Raw genomic sequence first — 27579 nt, 5'->3', positions numbered from 1 at the left:
CAGAATGCCATTTTGGTAAAAGACATGTAAAATTCTGGGGGAAATAACCATCAACTTGGCAGACAAAAGTACTATTTTATAAAGAGTACTTACATCCTTAAAATAACGCTGTAATAATGAAAGCCTCACATCATGAACGGCTGCACAGGTATCCCAAGGGTAAATCTGCTCCTCTTCAGTAATCGGCAACTTTTTTGGCTCAACATTGTCACGGCACTGCCCCAAAACTACATTAACAGATAAAAGCTCATTAATCAAAAATAATCAATGCCATAGACCTGTAACTCCAAGAAAAGCTGAGTTATTTACCACAAGCAACTCGAATTATTTCACTATTAGAATATTTTTAAAGACCCCTCAAAAAAGTGGTATTCTAGTTTTCTTCTACAGGCTAAATAAAGCTTCAAATATGCCAATATTTACTTTAAAAAATAACACTGAACTATGATTATAAACTCAAGATGGATGGATGGATGGGTTCCTAAATCCGTCCACTGAAAAAGCCTAGATGATATAATTCTCCAGTATTCACAGACTTTATTTCTAAATATACTATTTCTCACTAAAAGGAAGAAGAGATCCTTGGAGAAAGAGCTGAGTCCAGGGTTGGGGAAAAGTGCAAGGTGAGCCCGGAAGGATGTGTGATTAAAAAGAGCAAGGAAGTGTTCAAACACTGAGGGAGCAGATTTATAAGGACCTGGCGTTCTGACTGGCAAAATCTGAGAAAAGTTGAATATTAAAAAGAATAATAATAGTAATAGATAATACAATACGTTCACTGACCCAGGCAAGGAAAATCAAATAAAAGGGTAAAAGGGTGAGTAGAGTCTTAACGTATCATCCTACAGATTACCTACTACCTTACCCAAGTGATCAAACTTGGTTGGCACCACCAATAATAGGACAAATTGACACAGTGAACCTCCTGATGTAATGCTGTTGGAAGGAACATCACCTGTATAATACCCTTGCCAAAACTGTTTAACTTCAATCTAGTAACAAGGAAATAACCACACAAATCCAGATTCTGAGATACTCTATGGAACAACCAACCTGGACTCTGAAACTTTAAAAAGGGGCTAGAGAAACTCTTCTAAATTACAGGAGACTAACAAGAAATAATAATAAAAAACAATACATGATCTTTTATTTGATTGTGGATCAAGAAATATCTGCTATAAAAATATTACTGACTCTGACCACAAAAAAATGATATAAGTGTGTATGTGTATATGTTAATCAGCCTGACTAATGGTAAAGTGGTATATACATTAGCTTGACTTGATCATTCCACAATGTATACATGTCAAAATATCACATCAAATTTATGTACCCCATAAATATGTACAATTTTTATTTATCAAGTAAATAAGAAATACAAAAAATATTGCAGGGACAACTGAGAGAATCTGAATATAAACAATATTTGATGTTACTAATGTTACATTTCTTAGGAATGATAATGGTACCATAATTATGTAAAAGAATATTCTTGGGCTGGGTGTGGTGGCTCATGCCTGTAAACCCAGCACTTTGGGAGGCCAAGGTGGACAGACTACTTGAGGCCAGAAGTTCAAGACCGGCCTGGCCAACATGACAAAACCCCATCTCTAATAAAAATACAAAATTTAGCTGGGTATGGTGGTGCACACCTGTAATCCCAGCTACTCAAGAGGCTAAGGCATGAGAATTGCTTGAGCCTGGGAGGCTGGGGTTGCAGTGAGCTGAGATCGTGTCACTGCACTCCAGCCTGAGCAACAGAAAGGGACTCTAAGTCTCAAAATATATATAAGAATTTTTAAAAAGAATATCCTTGTTCTTAGGAGTTATATTCTAAAGTATTTACAGATAAAATGTCATGATGTGTGCATCAGAAGAGCTGCTCTTAAAAAAGAGAATAATAGGTTTATCACTGCGGGCCCTAAGTTTTGCGAGGATTTATAACAGCAATAGAAATAAGAGACAAAAGCTGGTACATGCTACTAGCTAAAATATAATTACCATGATGCATAATCCTCTTAATATACTGCTGCATTCAGTTTGCTAGAATTTTGTTGAGAATTTTTGCATGTATACTCATAAGGGATATTGGTCTACTGTTTTCCTGTGTTTATCTGGCTTTGGTATCAAAGCTAGCCTCATAGAATGCTAGCCTCAGAATAAATTGGGAAGTGTTCACTCCTCTATTTTTTGGACAAGTTTGAGAAGCACTGGTGTTAATTCTTTAAATGACTGATAGAATTCACCAGTGAAGCCATCTGGTCCTGTTCTTTTCACTGTCAGATTTTAAAAAATTACTGAATCAATCTTTTTATTTGTTATAAATATGTTCAAACTTTTTATTACTTCTTGGGTCCATTTGGTAGTTTGTGTATTTCTAGGAAATCATTCATTTAATCCATGTCATCTAATTTTTTGGCATAAATTGGTCATAGTATTCTCCTATAATCCTTTTTATTTCCGTGAGGTCTGTAGTAAAGTCAACAATTTCATTTCTGATTTTAGTTATTTGCATATTTTTTAATGTATGCATTTACAGCTGTAAATTTCCCCATTTTCACTGCATTCTAAAGGTTTGGGTATGCTGTATTTTCATTTTCCTTCACCTCAAAGTGTTTTCTAATTTCATTTGTAATTTATTCTTTGGCCCATTGGTTGTTTAAGAGTATGTTGTTTTAGGCCAGGCACGGTGGCTCACGCCTATAATCCCAACACTTTGGGAGGCTGAGGCGGGCGGATCACGAGGTCAGGAGATCGAGACCATCCTGGCTAACACGGTGAAACCCCGTCTCTACTAAAAATACAAAAAATTAGCTGGGCATAGCGGCAGGCGCCTGTGGTCCCAGCTACTTGGGAAGCTGAGGCAGGAGAATGGCGTGAACCCAGGAGGCGGAGCTTGCAGCGAGCCGAGACCGCGCCACTGCACTCCAGCCTGCGTGACAGAGTGAGACCCCATCTCAAAAAAATAATAATAATAAAATAAAGAGTATGTTGTTTAATTTCCACATACTTGTGAATTTCCCAGGTTTCCTTTTGTTATTCATAGCTAGTTTCATTCCATTATGACCACAGACAATTTTTTGAATAATTTCAATCTTTTAAAATGTTACTGAGGCTTGTTTTGTGGCCTAACATATGGTCTACCTAGGATAATGTTCCATATACCATTGAGAAAAATATATATTCCACTGTTATTGGGTGGAGTGTTCTATATAAGTCTGTTAGGTCTAGTTGTTTTACAGTGTTGCTCAAGTATTCAGTTTCCTTTCTGATCTTCTGTCTAATTGTTCTATAAATTAAAGTCTCCAATTATTATTTTAGAAGTATCTATTTCTCCCTTCAATTCTGTCCATTTTTGCTTCATACATTGGGGACTCTGTTGTTCGGAGCATATATGTTTATAATGCCTTCATGATGGATTGGCTGTTTATCAATATATAATCTCCTTCTTTGTCTCTCGTAACAATTCTTAACTTACAGTTTACTTTGTCTCATAGTATAACCACCCCAGCTCTCTTTTGGTTACTATTTGCATGGAATCTCTTCCCATCCTTTCACTTTCAACTTATTGTGTCTCTGGATCTAAAGTGAATCTCTTGTAGCATTACATTTTTAAAAATTCATTCTGTCAACCTCTGCCTTTTACCTGGGCAGTTTAATGCATTTATATTTTAAGTAATTACTAACTTTAAAAAAAATTAATTCTTCCATTTTGCTACTTGTTTTCTATTTCTTCTTTAATTGATTACTGCCTTCTTTTGTAATTAATTGAATTTTCTGGTATAAAATTTTGATTCCCTTCTCTTTTCTTTTGTGTGTGTGTGTGTGTGTGTGTGCGTGTGTGTGTAACTTTTTTTTTATAGTGTTTACCCTGGGGATTAGAATTAACATCTTCACTTTGTAACAATCAAATTTAAATAAATATCTACTTCATTTCAGAAATATACAAAAACTGCTCCATCCCCCTTCCCTTTGTGTTTTTATCTCAATGCCTACACTCTTCCACAAACAAAAACATTATTATTTGGTTTACAAATCTAGATATGCAGTTCTTTCCGGATTTACTTTCTTTTATTATATATATTTTTGAAGTGCTATGAAAACTAACTTTGCTCTTTCTGAATCTTTGCAACTTTGGACTTTCTGAATCTTTGCAAAGATTGTAGGGTTTAGTAAAATGAAAAAACTATATAATATTGTATTCCTCTCCTATGGAGAACTGAAGCTCCCCAAATCAGTAATGTTTACAACAGGCATTCTGAGCAATAATGAGATGGCACATAAATTAATATCTTTCCATGTAGATAAATGTACTTAAAGGCCCTTAATTTAAGCAGTGTTTTGAAGGGTTCCTAATCAAAAGTCTGTAATTTATCATAAATCAAATATAAAAATAAAGAGTTAAAAGCATGAGACTTTTCCTTAATACGTGGTTTGAAGAACATGGCAATAAAATATCAGTGAACACTAAAAAGATCTAGAACAATAAGCACACCTAGCATCCAGACTTTTGTCTCTAAATACCATTTCCCACTAAAAAGGAACTAACGCTTCTTTGAGAGATTGCTGATTTCAGGGCAGGAAATATGTATGATAAATTTATTGTAACTTGCCACACCAAAAAATGTAGAAAGACCCAAGGCTACTTACTACTCTAGGCTTTTGTCAAAAGAACTCAGGAGACAACTCGAATAAGCTCTCAGTGAACAAAGATGGAAGAACACGAGCATCAACAAGAAAGTAACTACAGAGTTATTAATAGAGTTCATAATGATTAAAAACAGAGTTCATTAGTGATACCTAAAAGTACTAATTATCTTTAGAAAATGATTTTTAAACCCCACTATCTCAATATTTTGAGCACCTGTAAATAAAAGGAAAGAATACTGTGTCTACCCTGTCTTTCCTGTGTAATCTGTATCTCAGAGTAACAAAAAATAGGTGATGAAGTGAAATTTCTTTTATAGAAGTATATGTCAGCTAATAAACAACAAAAAAAAACATGAAAGAGATTTGTAATCTCTGATCAACTGATGGATTTAGGCAGTAATCATCACTTGCTACTAATCTCACAGAGAGAAAATAGAGGGAACAGAGGAATATGTTAAACATCACAGCAACATTCAGAAAAATCCAAATTGGTTTTCAATGATCCAATTTATTTAAAAAAGTAAAATGATGGGAGGAGGGGGTAAAGATAGAGGGAGAGTGGATCTATTAATTAAAAGACCACAAAGGAATACTGCAACTATAAATAAATTAAGCTAAATAAATAAATAAATAGAGACAATGGGGAAATTTTAAACACTGACTAGATGTTTGATGATATTGAAGAATTTATTTAGGACTGACTGTGGTTATGTTTAAAAAACAAGACCTTTCTTTTTAACAGAAACACTGAATTTTTTACAGACGAAATTATATGATGTCTGAAATCTGCTTCAAAATAATTCTAATAAGGAGGGAACAAATGAAATAAGATTAGCCAGAAATTAATCACTGTTGAAGATAGATGGGGACATGGGGGTTCACTTTGCACATCTCTTTAGCATACTGTTAAAAATTTTCCATATTCAAATCTAAAAGAGAAGAAATGAATCAAAATAAAGAAGCCCAGAGAAAAAAGGGGTAAAAGGGGAAAGTATCAATGGGTGGATAAGGCTCAGATGGTAAAGAAGGAAATAGCTAGAGAATTCACCTATTATACTAAAATCATTCCTGAGTTTTAATACTCTTTAATGTCAGTTTCTTTTTTTCTTTTTTAATTTTTTTAAAGACAGGGTCTTACTCTGTCACGCAGGCTAGAGTGCATGGTGCAATCTCAGCTCACTGCAACCTCGACCTCCTGGGCTCAGGCAATCCTCCCACCTTGGCCTCCTGAGTAGCTGGGACCACAGGTACACATCACCACACCTCTCTAATTTTACTTTTTGTAGAGACAGGGTCTTACTGTGTTGCCCAGGCTGGTCTTGAACTCCTAGACTCAAGCAATCCTCCCGCCTTGGCTTCCCAAAGTGCTGGAATTATAGGCGTAAACCACCGTGTCCTGGCAATATTAGTTTCTTATTTTTTTCCTTCTACCTCTAAGGGATAAGACAGCTACAGTATAGTGGAATTGTTTAATATTTATTGGTCTAGCTAGCATATACAATTGTTTAAAAGAGACTTTAAAAAGTAACAGACCAAATAAACTTAAAAATATAAAATAATGAACAAATAAAAGCTTAAAACAAGAACACAAGTTTCATTGGAGCAGGGATTTTGTTTTGTCTCTTACTAGAACAGTGCCTGACGCCTGGGAGCTCAATAAATATCTATGAAATAAATTAATGAATAAAACAAATCATTAAATTGATAACTATATCATATTTAATCACGAAGTTGAAAGTCAATTGGCAATAATCTAATAAACTGCTTTCCTAAGAGTAGTAGAAAGGAAAAGTAGCTGTAAAAGTAGTTAATACTTCCACACATTTCCCTTTCAGTAAGCATTTCTGATTTGGACAACTCTACTTCAATGTCCCACTAAATCAGGATTTCCCAAATCAATTCATTTTAGGCAAGAAGAGTAACAGAAGAAACGAATTTACTAGGCATCATATTGGATTCTTTTTGCTTATATTACATTACTTAACCAACACAAAAATCCTCTAAAGTCAATATGAGCTCTCTACATAAAAGAAAAAAACATATTTGGCCACAGTAAGTAAAGCAATACCATATTCAAATTCACGGGAGTTTCTAATATCTAACTCTTTCCATTTTACCCTACTAATTCAGAGAGTTAACACCCTAGAAAATAATCCTCTGAAGAAATATGTAAGAATTTTTTTTCTCTTTATTTTACACATACTCTTGTTGGAAAAGGATTAAATTTATTGCGACTAGATTGTGTAAGAATTATCACTACCCTCAAAAATACTTCATTATGGAAGACAATGGACACCATTCAGACAAATCCCTCAAACTTTTAAAATTATACATTTATAATTTATAATAGAATTATATAGTTTAAAACTATAGACTGGTAAACATACCAATTCACAGACTGTTTGAACAAATAAAGGCAGAGCCATCTAAATATGCCTTGTGTAATTAAAAACTGACAATATTTATGGGCTAAGGAGTTTTCCAGATTTTAGAACAATTGTTTTTTGTTTTTTTTTTTTTGGAGACAGAGTCTTGCTCTGTCACCCAGGCTGGAGTGCAGTGGTGCAATCTCAGCTCACTGCAACCTCTGCCTCCCAGGTTCCAGCGATTCTCCTGCCTCAGGCTCCCAAGTAGCTGGGATTACAGGTGCCCTCCACCACACCGGCCAATATTTTATATTTTTAGTAGAGACGGGGTTTCGCCATGTTGGCCTGGCTAGTATCGGAACTCCTGACCTCAGGTGATCTGCCCACCTCAGCCTCCCAAAGTGCTGGAATTACAGACGCAAGGCATCACACCCGGCCAGAACAATTATAATTACCAAGAAAGCTGAACGCAGTTATTGGCCACCAAACATTGGTAATACACCATCACACTTTAAAGAAAAAAATTGTGAAACCATATAGCAAGATCTCTGTTAGGAGTTTCTTCTAACACTCATGTCCAGGAAAGTAAGATATAACCAGATGAAGAATCTTTGTTATTTGGATCTAAACTGACCCTTGCCTAGTTATAAGTAGACAAAGATATAATTTTCATTTAATACAGATATTTATTAATCTGTTGTATATACTTCAGCTCTAAAATGTTCCCATGAAAAAATTACTTTGATTTTACCTGAGGATGCTTGTAACAGTACAACTAATCCAGTAGGTCGGTCTTCAGAGGAGGGACCACTCTGTCCACAAATAACACAGTCATATACTGCCTCGGAAACCTGTGGTTCTGCCGTGGTGATCTCCATAGGAATATCATTCTCAGGAGAATCTGAGGGAAAAAAGTTACATCTCTTTAATTCCTTAGGAGGAAAATCTCTCTTCAATGAAAGTGTGAGAGAAAAATCAAGTTTAAACAATTTTTAGCTTCAATATCAATATACAGTAATAAAACTGTGGAAAAAATAACCTTACTCAAGTAAAATATTTAGACAGATAAAATAATGCAAAGACTTTAATAACGAAAGACTTAAACTAAAATATGGTTAAATACACTTCTAATGTTGTATCATTCAAATATAAAATAGATACAGAAAACATAGAGGCAAAGATATTTGTATCAAAAGAGAAATACTTTAAAATAACATGTTACAGAAAGAAGGGGGGAGATGTTTGTTTTAATTTTCCTTGAGGCACCTAAGGGGTTATTCACAACATGACAGCTCTTGGGAAAATATGGTAGTATTTACTAGAATATAAAAGAGAAAAAAACTATTTCTTTCTCACTCTCAATTCTAGTGATTATATCTCAGAAACAGTAGCTATCAATATGTTTTTTAATGTAGGGAAATCATAAAGATATGACCATATTACACACAAATAAAGCAGAACTCATCAAAAATAGCAGTAATCCTCTGGTGATATAATGTTACTAATAGCAAAAAATAAAATATTGAGTTAATAATTATTTACAGACAAAGACACTTAAATTCATGAAGATAACTGATGCTGCCACTGGTGTGACAAAGAAACAGGTGGAAGAGACTGGGAAGAACAGGGAAGCAGAAGTGCTTTATGAAATGTTTAAAAGATGGAGGCACATCTAAGTAAATATGTAAAAATACATGTCAGAAATAAGAAAAACGTCAAGTTTAGATATTTTAAAATAAGAATTCATGCAGATATACATACATCTGATACTTATGAAGAATGACTGAGAGGAAAAGGGACAGTAACCTAAAATAGAACTTTGGGTAATGCCTAGTATTAATGGAAATAAAAAGATGCCACAAAGAAATTAGCAAACAAAAACAAAAACAAAAACGGTACCTGAATAGAATCAAACCAAAAAGCACAATGTCTATGAAAACACACTAGTAGGTCAAAATGAAAAGATTTCAAAAGAAAAAAGTACAAGAGGCCATTAAGAGTTCATATGAGGCCGGGCATAGTGGCTCATGCCTGTAATCCCAGCACTTTGGGAGGCTGAGGCGGGCGGATCACCTGAGGTCAGGAGTTTGAGACCAAGCGTGGCCAACATGGTGAAACCCTGTCTCCATTAAAAATACAAAAAACTGGCCAGGCATGGTAGCGGGCACCTGTAATCCTGGCTACTTGGAAGGATAAGGCAGGAGAATCACTTGAACCCAGGAGGCAGAGGTTGCAGTTAGCTGAGATCGCACCACTGCACTCCAGCCTGGACAACAGGAGTGAAACTATGTCTCAGAAAAAAAAAAAAAAAGAAAAGAAAAGAAAAGAGTTCATATGAGACTACTTTGGGTCTTAGGGAGAAAAGAGAAGAGAAAACCATGCGGAAAAAAGAAATTTGTCTGCTCTCAAGTGCAAAGGAGAACACAGAGATACCTGACAAAGTACAGTGAAATAACTCAGTCTCGTGTTAAGTGCCAAAGAAATACAATTTCATTAACCCTGTCTCACACATAAAGATCTTTTTTTTTTTTTTAAATAAGTCTTGGTACAATCGACTTGAAAACCTCAAGGAAACCCTGATGCCAAAACACATTATCCAAGATGATGCTAAGTCATCTTTTCTAGTTTTTAAAAGAAATTTCAATGACAATCTTCAATGGTGATATAGTACCAATGGCATGAAAATAAAATAGGTGAACTCATTTTCATGTAGAGTACTTTTTATTTGAAGTCTGACTTTAAAAATTACAGACACCAATGTCCCTTTTTTTCTTCAAGAAACTAAGATCATGGTTTATTTCTGAAAAGAGGAGGAAAAGTCACAGCTTTTTATATCCTATGTTGAACTAAAATGTTACTGGTAATATATGGTTGATTCTATCATTCCAGTACCAAATTCTCACATTTTTAGTAAGATTTAAAAAGGATTTGTGTCCAAATGAAATGCTGTATTTAAATGTGATTATTGTTTCTCATTTATCTGTGAGATATGAAAAAATAAAGAACCTATTCTGAAAGAAGTCAGGCCCCAAAAAAGTACATATTGTATGTAAATTGTTAAAGAACAAAAGCATGAAAAACTAATATACAGAGTCACAAGTAATGATACTGGTTACTCTTTGAAGAAGCAGTGACAGAAAGAGACCATGAAGGGAGCTTATGGGATGCTAGTAATTTTTATTTCTCAATTTGGATGATGGTTTCTCAATCTGGATTCAGTTATACAGTCACAATCTGTTTGTTAAAACTCAAAGAGCTCTAAAATCCTGAAACATGCATTATGAGTATATTTCAATAAAAAGGTTTCTTTTAAAAACCCCTACTCTAAATGAGTAACTTGGTATATTCTGTAACAAGTATTATAATAAAGGTACTTAATGCACACATCAATATCTGCACATATTTTCCACACCAAAAAAAAAAATCTAAATGATGTGCCATGCAAATTGAGGCAGTGAAGAAATTACAATGATTTACAATCTAGGTCAATTAAATGAATAAAAGATGCAAAACTGAGAGAGTAATAGTCAAAGATGACAAATCCAAGTGTTACTAGAAACTCATAATGAAAACATTCTTGCTACCAAATAACCCTGGAATTCTTAAGTTCTACTTTAACTTTCAGTTCAATTCAAATTAAAAGGGTTTCTGTATAAAATTCACATTTGCCCTTTTAGAACAAAAGTACTACTTAAATTACCATAATTGATATTATTACAATAAATACAAAAAAGATAACTAAAGCAATAGTTAATTTATCTGTTTGGTTTTACACGAACAGAAAAGAATCTATCTGAATGAAGCAGCTGATTCTTCTGAATGCTATTACACTTAGCCAAATGACCGCAAGATGGCCCCAATTCTCCACTCCTCCCTGTATCCATGCTCTTCACAATGTGATACTGTAATTCCTCTCATCAAGAGAGAGTTTATTTCCCCACTCCTTGAATATCAGCTGGCCTTGACTTGTTTTAACGAAGAGAATGTGGAGGATGGGCACGGTGGCTCACAGCTATAATCCCAGCACTTTTGGGAGGCCAAGGCAGGTGGATTGCCTGAGGCCAGGAGCTCAAGACCAGCCTGGACAACATGGCAAAACTCCATCTCTACTAAAAATACAAAAATTGGCTGGGTGTGGTGACGCGTGCCTGTAATCCCAGCTACTCAGGAGGCTGAGACAAGAGAATCACTTGAACTTGGGAGGCGGAGGCTACAGTGAGCCAAGATCACACCACCATACTACAGCCTGGGCGACAGAATGAGTGAGACTCCATCTCAAAAAAAAAAAAAAAAAAAAAAAGGAGAGAGAATGTGGCAAAAACAACAATATGCCTTCCAAGACTAGGCCTCAGGTGATCTTGCATAGTTTCTCTCTCTTGCTCTCACTCTCTCTCAACTCCACCTTGCATAGTTTCTCTCTCTTGCTTACACTCTCTCAACTCTACCATCTCCATGAGAATAAGTCCAAGGTAGTCCTCTGGCTACCTTGCCAGAGGAGGAGAGACCAAATGGAACACACATAAGTTGTCTCACCAGCTCATGGCAGCCCCCTGTTAACCAATCAGCAGATCACAGACCCACAATTCAGCCCATGGGTCTGTGGGTGATGAGATCAGCTAAGCCTTCTCCAGAAAAGTTTGGTTCACAACAGAACCACTGAGTCTACTCATTGACTCATGAAAACTAACTAGGGGTTGTTTTTTTAAATCACTAAATTTTGGGGGACAGCTAGTTACACAACAATTGCTAACTAATATAGTAATTCTACTGTATGTTAATTATAATATAGAAACTCAAAAGAATTGAAGTACTTTGCCTTACCAAGATGAGTCATAAAAACTAATATTTAAAGTAATAAAGGTGTTTCCGTTTGGAATATTTTCTAGTCTAAGGAATTAAAAAAATCATTTTCCAAAATGATTTTTATCTTTAATATCTACTTATTTTACAACCATTAATTTAACATCATCAGAGTGAAAAGCTTCCATATTCACAAATACCACAGTTCTACTTCAAGAGTTTACACTGTTACATAAAATTTCCTGTTCTAATATTTGTTAAAAATAGTTAGAGCCTATTTTAATATAAAATTAATCTTTAATTACAAAATAGCCTTTGCCTTTCTTAACCTTTATATTTATAAATTAATTAGATTAATTTAAACTAAAATAAGCATAGAACAATCAAAAATCTTCTTGGTTCATGTTTTGCTTTCACGTTTGTGGGGTTTTGTGGCTGAATGGAAGGATGGGGAAATGACACAGGGATGATGTATTTGGTGCCCTCAAAATCATGTGAAATACATTTTTATTTGAAAGAGGAATAAGCAGTGGCAAAACACAAGTAGCAAAGAGTAAGGTGTGGTTTGCAGCCCAGTGGCAGGCACAGAGAATTTTTATTGCATAAATTAATACAAAATTTTAAATTTTTTAACACAATCTAATTTTTAAAAGCAACTGAGAACTACTTGCTACTAACCTAGCAGGTGAGTTACTATTTATAAACTAAGTACACTATCAGAGTTCACTGATTTCTGCTAAGAAGTCTGACTTCCCTCAGATAAGTGCCAATATTGCAAAACTCCCACTGCACGATATCATTAATTTTGATAAGGATGTACAGTATTATCTTCAATTAGTCATCATTTTTATTATCATTCTTATTTTCCTCTTTTTTTAGTTGGTGTATAGAGTATTCGCTTTCTTTTTTAAAAAATAATCTTCCCATTTTAGAATAGTTTTAGATTTGCAGATACTACATGTACCCCCCACACAGTTTCACCTTAAACTTTACATTAGCATGGTATGACTGTTAGAATTAATGAACATATATTAATTTTTATTGATACAATATTGACAAATTAACTAAAATCCAATTTTTTTCAGACTTCCTTCATTTTTATCCAATGTTCTTTTTCCAACCCAGGATATCACATTACATTTAGTTGTTACGTCCCCTTATGTTCTTCTAAGAAGAAACTGTGACAGTTTCTCAGACTTTCCTTGTTTCCTTGCTTTGATGACCTTGACAGTTTTGAGGAGTACTGTCCAGGTATTTGCATAACAGTCCTCAATTATGATTTGTCTGATGTTTTTCTCATGATTAGTCTAAGGTTATCGATTTTAGAGAGGAAGATCACAGAAGCATCATTCTCATCACATCATATCAAGGGTACATAATATTAACATGAATTACCACTGCTGGTGCTGACCTTGATCACCTGGTTAAGATGTTTCCCAAGTTACTCTACCATAAAATAACTCTTTTCCCCCTTTCCACACCAAGAAGCCATTACATGCAGCTCACACTTAAGGAGTGGGGAGTTATATTCCACCTCCTTGAGGGTAAAGGCTCTACATAAAATACTTGGTATTCTTCTGCATAGGAAATTTCTCTATGCTACCTTATTTATTCAATCATTTATACTAGTATATACTCATTGATATTTCTTTTATACTCAGGGTTATAATGCATTATACTTTACTTTGTTGCTCAAATTGTTCCAGCTTTGGCCACTGGAAACTCTCAGTTGACTCCTGTGCCCCTTGACATAGCCCCAGCCCATATCATCACTAGAGGGGGTGGGGGTTGTTTGTTTTTGAGTACCCCTCTACTTTCTGGCCCTATGAGATATACCAGATCCACCCTGCATGTTCCTTGCCCCAGTTCTTAAAAATCAACCATGCCTCCAAGGACCCTAGTTCCTCTTTTCAGCAAGGGAGGAGGGGACTGTATTAGAAACCAAGATCTGGGCAATGGGTGTGTTTGTACCTGGGAAATATCCATGAGTACATACTAATATAAATGAATGAATAAATAAACAAGGGAACACAGATAAGTTTCCTAAGCAGAAGAATGCCTAATATTTTATATAGTGCCTTTATCCTCAAGGAGGTGGAATATAACTCCCCATTCCAGTTTCTACTGGGATGTCCTTGCTTCTAGGCCCTTTCAGCTGACAAAAGAAGGGACTACGTGTCTGTACACTAACTCATGCATATGCATATGCCTGTATTTATACATATATAATTCCATCTTTATCTAGAGTTGTCTAAACATGAGTTCATACTAATGTCTCCAACTCTAATCCATTATTATCACATGAATCGTTCTAGCCTTCTCCCCTTATCTGTAACTTCTTACTCCAACAGTGAGAAATTCAGCTCTCATCATCTGCCATTCATTTACTTAATTGTTCAATCTCAGTATATACGTATAGCGGTTTCAGAATTGTTAACTCATGATGCCACAGGGAAACTTTAATCCACTGGTTACACACAGTTTCTTTTGCCTTTAGTTTTATTGTTGCTATTTATTTCCAAAGTTAGGTAGCCAGCACCTTTCCCCCTACTCTTTTCCGTGAGGTTGTTTCATACATCACAAGTTCATACATTCGTAATACAGTTAGATTCTCCTGTCATAGTCTGCATTTCATCCTGGGATCACCCCAATTCCTAAATGATTTTTTTAAATATACATACTTTAAAGATTCACTCTTTCTGCTATAAAGTTCTAAGGGTTTTAACAGTGTTACGTATCGAACTTTACTGTATCACACAGAATAATTTCAATGCTCTAAAAAAACTCCCATGTTTCATTTATTCACCTGTGCCTCAACCCTGCATTTTCCAGAATGTCATATAACTGGAAACACACAGTATGTAATATTTTCAGATTGGCTACTTTCACTAAGCGGTATGTATTTAAGATTCATCCATGTCTTCATGTGGCTTAACAGTTCATTCCTTTTTATTGCTGGACAATATTTCATTATATGTATGTGCCACAGTTTCTTTATCCATTCATCTATGGAAGGACATCTTAGCTGCTTCCAATTCTGAGCAATTATAAATAAAGTTGCTATAAAAATAAGTATGAAGATTTTTTTGTGTGGAAATAAGTTTTTTAATCAGTTAAATAAATATCTAAGAGCACAAGTGATGGATCATATGGTAAGAATAAGCTTAGCTTTACAGGAAAATGCCAAACTCTTCCAAAGCAGCCATACCATTTTGAATTGCAACCATCAATGAATTAGAGTTCCCACTGCTCTGTATTCTCACAAAAAATTGGTAGTGTCAGATTTCTGCATTTAGTCATAGCCGTGTAGTGGTATCTCACTGTTGTTTTACTCTGCATTTCCCTAATGATGAATGATGCTGAGCATCTTTTGACATACTTATTTACCATTCTTGCATCTTCTTTGTAAGGTGTCTGTTCAGATCTTTTGCTCATTTTAAAAACTAGGTTGTTTTCTTATTGTTGAATTATTTATATCTTTTGAATACCAGTCCTTTATCAGATGTGTGTTTTGCAAATATTTCCTCTCAGTCTATGGCTTACCATTTCATTCTCTTAACAGTATAATACCTCCTGGGGAACTAATGCCCTGGCTGAGCTACAGAGCCTAGGGCTAGCCTGATATGACACCCGTCATCCCAGGAAAACAGAGCAGTGGCTGAGCCGAGACACTCCTCCATACAGGTCAAACAACTCTAGTAACTTGCTTCCCTGGAGCTAGACTAGCCCCTAAGGTCTAAGCTGCTGAGACACCCTTCTCCATGGGGAGTGGACTCCCTGCTGTGCTGCTCCATAACCCTCAAGGGCCCAAATGACATCTGTATTTGGCCATTCTGACATACTTGCTGACACTGCACCTGGGATCACAGAGTCTGGGATACTGCCAAGCCCCACCATCACAGGGTCTAGAGTAACCACTATACAGTACTACATCCCCAGGGACATGGCTGCTACTAAGCCCTACTGGCTCAGACTCCCAAATAGTGGCTATATCCTGCACCCTGGGCTCAAACCTCAGGAGCACCCTTTCTTCCCCAGAGGCAAGATGTGACCTGTTCCCCAGGGGTAAACAACCCAACTCCCTGAATCCAAGCTGCTAGAAGGTGCCTCAGAGTCACAGATCCTGACTCTGTGGCAACCTAAATCTACCCCTACCACAGAGAGCAAAATGGCATGCCAAGACCCAAGTGCCATAATAGGTTCATGAAACCCAGGCCCCACAGCCCCTCCAAGCACCTGCACCTGGAACCCAGCACTGCTACTGGTACTCATAGGCCATGAAAGACATGACACCAAGAGGGATCCCCTTGGGTAAGTCTCCCCACTGTGGAGAAAATGAGAATAGGCGGAGCCCAAAAGGCTTTGCCACCAAGGACATTAACAGCCTATGTCACCACTGCTGCTACCACAAACTTCTATAGCCTAGGCCACAGTTATTGCTGATGCTGAACGCCACCAGAGAAGCTGCATGGAAGTTATACCACTATACCCACCCAGAAACAGAGTCACCACATCTTTCCCAGCCAGCACACTAAGATTCAACTGCAGGTGCATCATTCTCTACAAAAGCCAATCTAGGAAGTTCAGAAGACACAACAATTCCACAAAATGTACAGTTATCAATGCAGTGACATAAGAAACATGAAAAAGCAAGGAAATACGACACGACAAAATGAACTGATGGCTAATACGAGGTGTCAATTTGACTGCATTGAGGGATGCCTAGATGGCTGGTGGAACGTTGTTTCTGGGTGTGTCTGTGAGGGTTTTCCAGAGGAGAATGACATGTGAGTCAGTGAATGAAAGAGGAACATCTGCCCTCATTGTGGGTGAGCACTATCCAACAGACTGTGGGTAAAGCTAGAACAAAGTAGGCAGAAGGGTGATATTCAGCTGGCTTGGCTTCCTCTCTCTCTCTCCCTCCCAGAGCAGAACACCTTTTCTCCTCCTGCCCTTGGACATTTGACACAGGTTCTTTGGCCTTTGGGCTTTGGGACCTGTAACAAAAGTCTCTTGGGGGTTTTCAGGCCTTCAGCCTCAGACCAGGTACTGTACTGTCAGCTTCCCTGGTTTTGAGGGTTTTAGACTTGGAATGAGGAATGAACCATGGTACTAGCTTTTCTCATCCCCCGGCTTGCAGATGGCCAATCATGGGATGTCACCTTTGTAATTATGTAAGCCAATTCTCCCTAGTAAACTCCCTTTCATATATACATATCCCACCATTTCTGTCCCTCTGGAAAAACCTAATATAGATTTTGAACTTCATAGCTCTCTAGTAACAGACCCAAATGAAAAGGAAATCAACAAATTGCCAGAAAAAAAATTCAAAAGATGAATCTTAAGGAAACTCAATTAGATACAAGAAAATACAGATACATAATTCAATAGAATCAGGAAAATGTCTTACGCATAAGAAATTCAACAAAGAGATAGACTATCATGAAAAAGAACCAAACAAAAATCCGAAAGAGTTGAACCAAACAAACAGCTGAATAAATCAAACAAAAAAATACCACAGAGAGCTTCAACAGCAGACTTGATCAAGTAGAAAAAGGAATCTCTGAACGTGAAGTTAAGTCATTTAAAATTACTTGAGGGGGAAAAGAATACAAGAGTGAAGAAAGCCTATAAGATTTATGGAACACCATTAAGTGAACAACTAAGAAGAAGAGATAAAAATGGCATAGAAAACTAGTAACACCTGAAAAATTCCCAAGTCTGGGAAGAAATATGGACATCTAGATCCAAGAAGCTCAAAAGTTCTCAGATTAGACTCAAAAACGTCCTCCCCAAGGCAAACATAGTCAAATTATAAAAAGTGAAAGACAGAGACAATTCTAAAAACAGCAAGAGAAAAGCATCAAGTTACATATAAGGGAATCCCCATTAGACTAAGAACAGATTTCTCAGCAAAAACCTTACAGGCCAGTAAAAAATAGATATTTTCAAAGTTCTGAAATTTTGAAAGAAAATAATTGCCTACCAAAAATACTACACCCAGCAAAGCTATCCTACAGAAATAATGGAGAAATAAAGTCTCTCCTAGACAAGGAGAAACTGAGGGAATTCATCACCACTAGACCAAACTTACAAGAAATGCTCAGGAGAGTCCTGTGTGTGGAAACAAAAACGCAATAATCACCATCATGAAAAAATGAAAAAGTATAAAGCTCACTGGCAGACCAGATACACACAGTAGAAATAAAAAAAAAATCAAACATTATCACTACAGAAAATCACTAAAACACAATGATAAACAATAAGAGAGGAAGAAAGGAACAAAGGATACACAACCAGAAAACAATTAACAACAACAAAAAGTCCTCATCTATCAATAATAACCTTGAATGTAAACAAATTAAATTCTCCACTTAAAGCATACACACTGCCTGTATGGATTTAAAAAAACAAAAAAAAAGTGATCCAACTATATGCTGCCTACAAGAAATTCACTTTGCCAGTAAAAACACATATAAACTGAAAGCAAAGGAATTAAAAAAAAATTTTAAAGCAAATGAAAAAGAAAAACATGCAGATAAAACAGGCTTTAAGTCCAAAACTGTTAAAAGAGAAAAAAATGGTCATTATATAATGATAAAGAGATCAATTCAAAAAGAGAATATATATATATATAATTCTCTTTCTGAATTGATCTCTTTATCATTATATGTATGTGTGTGTATATATATATACACACATATATACATATATACATATATACATATATATACATATATATGTATATATATATGTGTGTATATATATATATATATTCATACGTTTTTAATTGCAGATCCAGATATATGGGTCTGGATTGGGGGTCCCAATTCTGAATTCCTTTTTGTTTGTTTTTTTAGAGACAGAGTCTTGCTGCTCTGTTGCCCAGGCTGGAGTAAAGTGACTATTCACAGATACAATCATAGCATACTGCAGTCCTGAACTCCTAGCCTCATGTAATCCTCCCATCTCAGCCTCCTGGGTAGCTGAGACTACAGACACAAGGTACCACACCCAGACAAGAGGATACAACAATATGCACTCAATGCCAGAGCACCCAAATATACAAAGCAAATATTAGATATCAAGGAAGAGATAGACTCTTCAATAATGGTTGGCAACAGCCCACTCTCAGTACTAGACAAATCATCTAAACAGAAAATCAACAAAGAAACACTGAATTTAAACTGCACTTTAAGCCAAACAGACCTAACAGACTTTTACAGAACATTTCAACAAAAGCAGCAGAATACACACTCTTTTCAATAGCATATGGAACATTTTCCAGGATAGATCACATGTTAGGCCAAAAAACAAGTCACAACAAACTTAAAGGAATTTAAATCAAATCAAGTATATTTTCTGACCACAATGGAATATAACGGAAATTAATAACAAGAGGAACTTTTGAAACTGTACAAATACACAGAAATTAAATAACATGTTCCTGAACAACCAATGGATCAAGGAAGAAATTAAGAGGGAATTTTTGTTGTTGTTTTTTTGAGACAGGGTCTCACTCTGTCATCCAGGCTGGAGTACAGTGGCATGATCTCTGATTACTGCAACCTCCACCTCCCGGGCTCAAGCAATCCTCCCACCTCAGCCTCTCAAGTAGCTGTACTACAGGCATGCACCACCACACCAGGCTAATTTTTGTATTTTGGGGTTTCGCCATGTTGTGCAGGCTGGTTCTGAACTCCTGGACTAAAGCAATCCACCCGCTTGGCCTCCCAAAGTGCTGAGATTACAGGCAAGAGCCACCACGCCCAGCCTTAAGAAGGAAATTTAAAAGTTTCTTGAAACAAATGAAAACAGAAACACAACATACCAAAACCTATAGGATACAGCAAAAGTAGAATTAGAAGGAAGTTTATAGCAATAAACACCTACACTGAAAAAGTAGAAAGATTTCAAATAAACAACCTAATAATGTATCTCAAGGAACCAGAAAAGCAAAAATAAACCAAACTTAAAATTAGCAAGAGGAAGGAAATAATAAAGATTGGAGCTGAAATAAATAAAATTGAGAGTTAAAAAATGCAAAAGATCAATGAAACGGAAGGCTGGTTTTGTGAAAAGATAAAATTGACAAACCATTAGCTATACTAACCAAGGAAAAATGAGAAAAGACTCAAAATAAAATCAGAAATGAATAAGGAACATTAGAAACGATGCCACGGAAATACAAAGGGTCATTAGAGACTATTATGAACAACTATATGCCAACCAATTGGAAAACCTGAAAGAAATGGATAAATTCCTGGACACATACAACCTACCAAAATTGAACCAAGAAGAAATTAAAAATCTGAACAGATAAATGATGAGTAATGAGACTGAATCAGTAATAAAAAGTCTCCCATCAAAGAAAAGCCCAGGACCACATGACTTCACTGCTGAATTCTGCCAAAATGTTAAAGAACCAATACCAATTCTTCTCAAACTCTTCCAGAAAAATAAGAAGGGAATTATTCTGAACTCATTCTACAAGGCAAGCATTACCATGATACAAAAACCAGACAAAGACACAACAAAAAAAACTACAGGCCAATATCCCTGATGAACACAGATGCAAAAAATCCTTAACAAATACTAGAGAGCTAAAAGATCACTCACCATGATGAAATGGGATTTATTCCAAGGATGCAAGGATTGTTAAACATAGGATGCAAATCAATAAACATGATACCTCACAGCAACAGAATGAAGGACAAAAATTATACAGTCATCTCAAAAGATGCAGAAAAAGCATTTGACAAAATTCAACATCCCTTCATGACAACCCTCAACAAACTAGGTATAGATGGAGGTATGTCAACACAATGATGACTGTATATGACAAGTCCAGAGCTAACATTATACTGAACAAGGAAAAGCTGAAAGCTTTTCCTCTAAGAACTGGAACAAGACAAGGATGCCCACTCTCACCACTCTTTTCCAACACAGAACTGAAAGTCTAAGCCAGAGCATTTAGGCAAGAGAAATAATGGGCATCCAAATGGAAAAGGGAGAAGTCAAATTGTCACTATTTGCAGATGACTTGACTTTACATATAGAAAAACCTAAAAGCTTTGCCAAGAAACTCTTAGAACTGATAAGCAAATTCAGTAAAGCTTCAGGATACAAAATTAACATAGAAAAATCAGTAGTGTTTCTATACATCAATAATAAACTAGCAGAAAAAGAAATCAAGAAAAAAACTCATTTACAACAGCTACAAAAAAAAAAAAAAAAAAAAAAAAAAAACCTAGGAACAAGTTTAACCAAGGAGGTAAAAGCTCCTACAAGGAAAACTATAAAACACGGATGAAAGAAATTGAAGTCATCACCAAAAAATGGACAGACATCTCATGTCATGGATTGGAAGAATATTGTGAAAATGACCATACTACCAAAAGTGATCTACACAATGCAATCCCTATCAATACCAATGACATTCTTCACAGAGGTAGAAAAACAGATAGAAAAATTCATATGATATGGAATCACAAAACATCCTGAATAGCCAAAGCAATCCTGAGCCAAAAAAAAAAAAAAAAGCTGGAGGCATCATACTTCCTGACATCAAAATATACTACAAAGCTGTATTAATCAAAATAGCATGGTACTGGCATAAAAAACAGACACAGGCCGGGTGTGGTGGCTCATGCCTGTAATCCCAGCACTTTGGGAGGCCAAGGCAGGTGGATCACAAGGTCAGGAGATGGAGACCATCCTGGCTAACACAGTGAAACCCTGTCTCTACTAAAAATATAAAAAAATTAGCCGGGCATGGTGGCAGGCGCCTGTAGTCCCAGCTGCTTGGGAGGCTGAGGCAGGAGAATGGCATGAACCCGGGAAGTGGAGCTTGCAGTGAGCCGAGATTGCACCACTGAACTCCAGCCTGGGTAACAGAGCAAGACTCCATCTAAAAAAAAAAAAAAAAAGACACAAAGACAAATGGAACAGAATAGAGAACACAGAAATAAATACACATATTTACAGCCAACTGATTTTCAACAAAGGTACCAAAAACATTCAGTGCTTGGGAAAAGACAGTCTCTTCAATAAATGATGTTTGGAAAACTAAGTATCTGTAAGTAGAAAAATGAAACTAGACCCTTATCTCTCAATATATACAAAAATCAAATCCAAATGGATTAAAGACTTTCTAATACCTCAAATCATGAAATTACTAGAAGAAAACACTGTGGAAATGCTTAAGGCATTGGTCTGAGTAAAGATTTTTTTGTGTACAACATCAAAAGTACAAGCACCAAAAGCAAAAATAGATAAATGGGGTTATATCAGCTAGAAAGATTTTGTACAGCAAAGAAAACAATCAACAGAGTGAAGAGACAACCTACAGTATGAGAGAAAATATTTGTAAACTATCCATGGGACAAAGGATTAATAACTAGAATACAAAATAAACTCAAACAAGTTAATAGCAGAAAATAATCCAATTTGAAAATGGACAAATTATCTGATAAGTCATTTCTCAAAAAAGACATACAAATGACCAACAGGCATATGAAAAAAAAAGGTCAGCATGATTAATCCTATGGGAATACAAATCAAAACTGCAACAAGATATCATCCATCTCACCCCAGTTAAAATAGCTATTATCAAAAAGAAAACAATCACAGATGCTGGCAAGGATGTAGAGAAAGGGCATGCTTGTATACTACTGGTAGGAATGTAAATTAGTATAGTAACTATGAAAAACAGTATGGAGGTTCCTCAAAAAAGTAAAAACAGATCTACCAAATGACCCAGCAATCCAAGTGCTGGGTATATATTCAAAAGAAAAGAAATCAGTATATTGAAGAGCTAGCTGCGTGTCCACGTTTATTGTTATCACAATAGTGAAGATAGCACCCTAAGTTTCCATCAACAGATGAATAAAGAAAATGTGGTGCGTGTGTGTGTGTGTATAGAATGGAACATTATTTAGCCATAAAAAGAGTGAAATCCTGTCATTTACAGCAACATGGATGGAACTGGAAGTCATTATGTTAAGTGAAATAAGAGAGGCACAGAAAGACAAATATCACTTTTTCTTACTCGTATGTGGGAATTTAAAAAGTGAATTCCATGAAAGTAGACAGCAAAATGATGGTTACCAGACACTGGGAAGGGTTGGGGAGGAGGATATGAAGAGAGGTTGGTTAATGTGTACAAACATACAGTTATAGAAGGAACAGTGTTTGATAGCCCAGTTGGGTAATGACAGTTAACAATAATTGATTATGTATTTAAAAATAACTAAAAGATTTGAAATGTTCCTAACACAAAGAAATGATAAATGTTTGAGGTGACAGACATCCTAATTACCCTGATTTGACCATTACACACCATATTCACGTATCAAAATATCACATGTGCCTCATAAATATGTACAGTTATTATGTATAAATTTTTTAAAATATTAAATTTTTTTAAAAGAATGAAGAATCTCTCTACACACTGCATGGTAGGATCTCCTGGATATGACATTAAGTGAAAAAGCAAGGTAGGGAAAGTGTACATATGTGTTACCTAAGAAAGGTATAACACTTACCTAAGAAAGGGACTCTAGGAAAAAGTAAATATTTTATATCTTAATATACATAATTATATACATTTATATAAGAAGATATATTCATATCTCCAGCACTACTTCTTATATAAATGGTAGCACACAAAGCAAATATATACGTATTTGCTTATACTGTTAAAAATAAAAGGATAAATCACAAATTAAACTGTATTATTAAATAAAACAACTTCTTCCATCTATAACAACAATAAAAGTCAACCAAATCCTGCAATGTGGCAGCTCTCAGCTCAGACTCTCCTACTTTCCAAAGGAAATCTTAATGTATGGGGTCTGTGGACAGATGCTGTTCTTATCCACCCAGTAGCTATTGTCCTTTCTGATAACAAACAACAGGCCTCAATTTTTGTTGACAAAAATCACTCCTTCACCACCCTTTTCAATTCCTATGATTTAGGTGGGACTGACTGTAAACCACACAAGAGTGGTAGAGTCACAGCAAGGATTTTTGCTGTGTCTATTGGAAAAGCAGTGTTTTCACTCTGTTTTTTAAAAATAAAAAAATAAAACTTTTCCCATCACTCAGAATATCACTTCTATCCTGTGCCTGAAGCACTCAACCAACCATCAGGTCTATTAATTCTTATTTTGCAACTGATCTCATATTTATCCCTTCCTATCTATAGGCTACCAATTGTGTGTGTGTGTGGGGGGGGGCGCATACCCTGTAGGGGGGTGCGGGGGGAGCATACTCTCCTCAATTTGCTTTAAATATGAAGAAATAGTAAAGAGCACGCAAAACTTCTTGATTAATAGCCCTTGTTCCACACTTACTACTGTATAACCTCAAATTTACTTAATCTCTCTAAGCCTAGGTATCTGTATCTGGGATAATACTACCTATCTCATGGATGTGTCAAGACAAAATGCAATATACAGAATGTATTATCACAGTGCTGAGTACACAGTTAACATACAAAAATATGTTTCATCCTCATCATGATCAACCACCAAAATTCATACTCTTGGACCCAGACCAAAAATAGAGGAAAAATTTTATGTACATAATGTTTATTATCATTAAAATTAGAAAAAAAAAAAACCCTACACAGTCCACTTGTGGGTGAATGATTAAGCAAACTGTAGAATAAAAATGATGACAGCAATAGCCAATGTTTATATAATGCTTATTATGTACCATTCTATTCTAAGCATTTTAAATGTACGTACATTTGACCCTCTCAACCCTATGAGGTAGTATAAAAATTCCTTTGTAACAATGTGAAAACTGAGGCAGAGAGAAGTTAAGTAAATTACTCCAGGCAATGGAGTGTGGCTGAGCTATAAACCCAGTCAGGCTCCAGAGTCCATGCTCACAACCACTACACTATACTGCTTCCCCAAAGAAGTACAGACTTTAATAGTTACAAGAAGCTTTCAATAATAATGTAGGGAAATTCTTACACTAAAATGTTGGGTAAAAAGGCATGGCATAAAATTGTGCTATACAGTATAATCAGTAGTGTACATGTTATTTGGATAGTGGGATCAGGGATAAAACTGTTCCTTCTTGATGCTTTTCTGTACTGTATAAATTTTACAATTAAAATGTAATATGTTTAATAACAGAAAGTAATTCCCAAATAAATTCTTATTCTTTATTAAGTATCTGAACTCTCACTGGGAATGTAATTCTGTTGCATTTCAGCTATACCTATCTGACAAACCGGACAAATCTTAATGGATCAAGGTTATAATCTAACACCTTGACTCCTACACGTAGATGGCTAATAAAAATTTTAAAAGGTGGTGGGGAGGATAATGATCAAGAAAGAAGGATGAAAGGAAATGCAGAAGTAATACTGCCTCTTCATGTAGGAAACTTGATAACTAGACAAAGGCATTAAACAGGCAAGAGTGCTAATCACAGTAGAAATGTGTTGCATTCAGAAAGAAAAGTTTTCATACTTAAACTACCTAATAATGTACCATATTTGATTAGAGGATTTATAACATACTGTATGTTATAAATTTGAAATATTTTTTATGTTATGCTTCTTCATTAGAATTTTTGTTATATACAAAGATACAGACACAATAAAAAGAAGCAACTACAGTAGTCTCCCCTTATCTAGGATTTCACTTTCCATGGTTTCAGTTACCTGTGGTCAACCATGGTCAGAAAATATTAAATGGAAAATTTCGGAAATAAACAATTCAAAAATTTTAAACTATGCACCATTTTGAGTAGCGTGATGAAATCTCATACTGTCCCTTTTGGTCCTGTCCAGGATGTGAATCATCCCTTTGTCCAGCATATCCATTTCTGTTATCAGATCAACTGCTGTAATATCCCAATGCTTGTGTTCAAGTAACCCTTATTTTACTTAATAATGGTCCCAAAGTATAAGAGCAGTGATGCTGGCATACTGTTGTAATTGTTCTATTTTATTATTGTGTTGCTAAACTCTTACTGTGCTTAATTTATAAACTTTATCATGTATAGGAAAAAAACAGTATATATGGGGTTTGATACTACCCATGGTTAGTTTCAGCCATCCTCTGGGGGCCTTGGAACAGATCCCCGGTGATAAGGAGATACTACTATACAGATTATTTACGTCCTTACAACACAGATATGAAATAAGACAAAAAAAAAAAAAAGGAATTTGACAAATGAGGGAGAGGATCTGGCTAAGGTTAAATTGTATCAGTACTGCTGCCAAGTATTAATAGTACTCCAGGTATAGGCCCTGCTTCATGTGTTAATAATGCTATAGTACAAAAAGTGACATGTAAATAGTCATTAAAAGCAGAACAACATGTGACTTTGCAAGTTTTATCTTGAGCAATGGGTGAAAATGGGGTCTCAAACAGGCTTTTTGGGGTCAGATATCTTTGGAAAGAGACTGTTATAAAGGGAATACAGAATCAGTGTGATCCGGAAGCCTAGTGGTGTGGCCATGGCCAACATAAACAAATGAAATGCCCGTAAATCTTTATTGCCTCACCTGTCACCACTGCAGCATGCAAGAACCGACACTGGGAGAAAGTAGAGCTCATTATCCTGAAGACTTCTGTGAACTGCCTCTGTTTGCTAGCAATCATATTTGCCTGATCCCTCAATTGTTCTTCCTGTGCCCTGGCTACTGCCAAAAGAGGTCAAACCTTCCAAAAATTAGGACATGGAGTCAATAACTTTGCACTTATGACATTCAAATCTATGATCTTGACTATAACTGAGCTGGAAGCATTGTTTATTAATCTTTATTTATAGTCAGCTTTCATGACCAATGTCTCCCACTCTCCTCAGCAATTCCAAACTTCAGGTCACATTCTTTTTCACCCAGCAGAACTCACCTTTTACCTAACCCTGAAAACTAAAGCAATCAAAGGTGATCTGCCTGAGCTTCCCATTTCCCTTAAAGCCAGTGGAACTTACCTCTATCTCCATCCATTCTTTCCTCCTTCCCTCCAGTTTCCTCAGAGGATAAGGTGACCATTCTCTTATTCAAGGCAATACCACCCAATCTGCTCTGGGTACGTTGCTTAATTGATTCCTCAGAAAATTGTTTTTGTTTTGTCTCACTTGTGAGTGGAAAGTAGCAAATAAAAACAATTTCTTAAAGTATTAATTAAGCTTTTTTTCTTAGTTCTTAAAATTGCAAACATACTGACATGGGTGAACTAAAACTGTACATCAGACTAGTTACATCACCTGACAAAAAAGGACTGCTCTTAAGTAACTTCAGAGCACAAAACTTTGACTATATATCTTTGGTGGGATGCAATGAGGACAAAATAATCTGTAAACAATTTAAAATTTGTTATACTTTTTAAACGTTTTTTTAAATTTAAGAAATCTAAAAGTTTTATTCAATAATTTCATTGTTTAACATAGTACTGAGTTAGATATTTTGAAGCTATTTTCTTTGTTTTGTAGGAAAGTAATTTTCTTAGGTATGATGTACTGTGATTGTGTAAGAGAAGATTCTCAATCCTAAGGCATGCATGTTAAAAGTATTTAGCAGTAAGGTCTGCAACTTACTTCATTTAGTAGAGAGAAAGCAAGAGAACAAATACAGAACAATGTTAACAAGCTGATAGTTATATTGGTATATGGGTGTTCACAACACTATTCTGTCAGCTTTTCTCTATGTTTGGAATTTTTCATAATAAAAAAATAGCATTGTAAAACCTCATTTTGGTAAAAAATGCATTTATATGCGTATGTACTTAGA

The 27579-nt window shown here is 35.6% G+C and overlaps 1 protein-coding gene across 3 annotated transcripts in view; it reads right to left on the bottom strand.

Moving 5' to 3' along the window:
• Positions 1 to 27579, bottom strand: part of UBR3 (ubiquitin protein ligase E3 component n-recognin 3) — a 256407-nt gene that overhangs the window by 89119 nt on the left and 139709 nt on the right. For all 3 annotated transcript variants that reach the window (XM_024243049.3, XM_024243051.3, XM_024243050.3), the window contains exons 25-26: positions 7768 to 7917; positions 94 to 227 (exon numbers count right to left, since the gene is read on the bottom strand). In XM_024243049.3, the coding sequence (XP_024098817.3) occupies positions 94 to 227; positions 7768 to 7917 (284 nt within the window). The remainder of the gene's footprint in view (positions 1 to 93; positions 228 to 7767; positions 7918 to 27579) is intronic.

The sequence above is a fragment of the Pongo abelii genome, chromosome 11 (genome assembly GCF_028885655.2).
Source record: "Pongo abelii isolate AG06213 chromosome 11, NHGRI_mPonAbe1-v2.0_pri, whole genome shotgun sequence".
NCBI lineage: Eukaryota > Metazoa > Chordata > Mammalia > Primates > Hominidae > Pongo > Pongo abelii.
The sequence above is the reverse complement of the archived record's forward strand: the minus strand, read 5'-3'. Positions and strand labels throughout refer to the sequence as shown.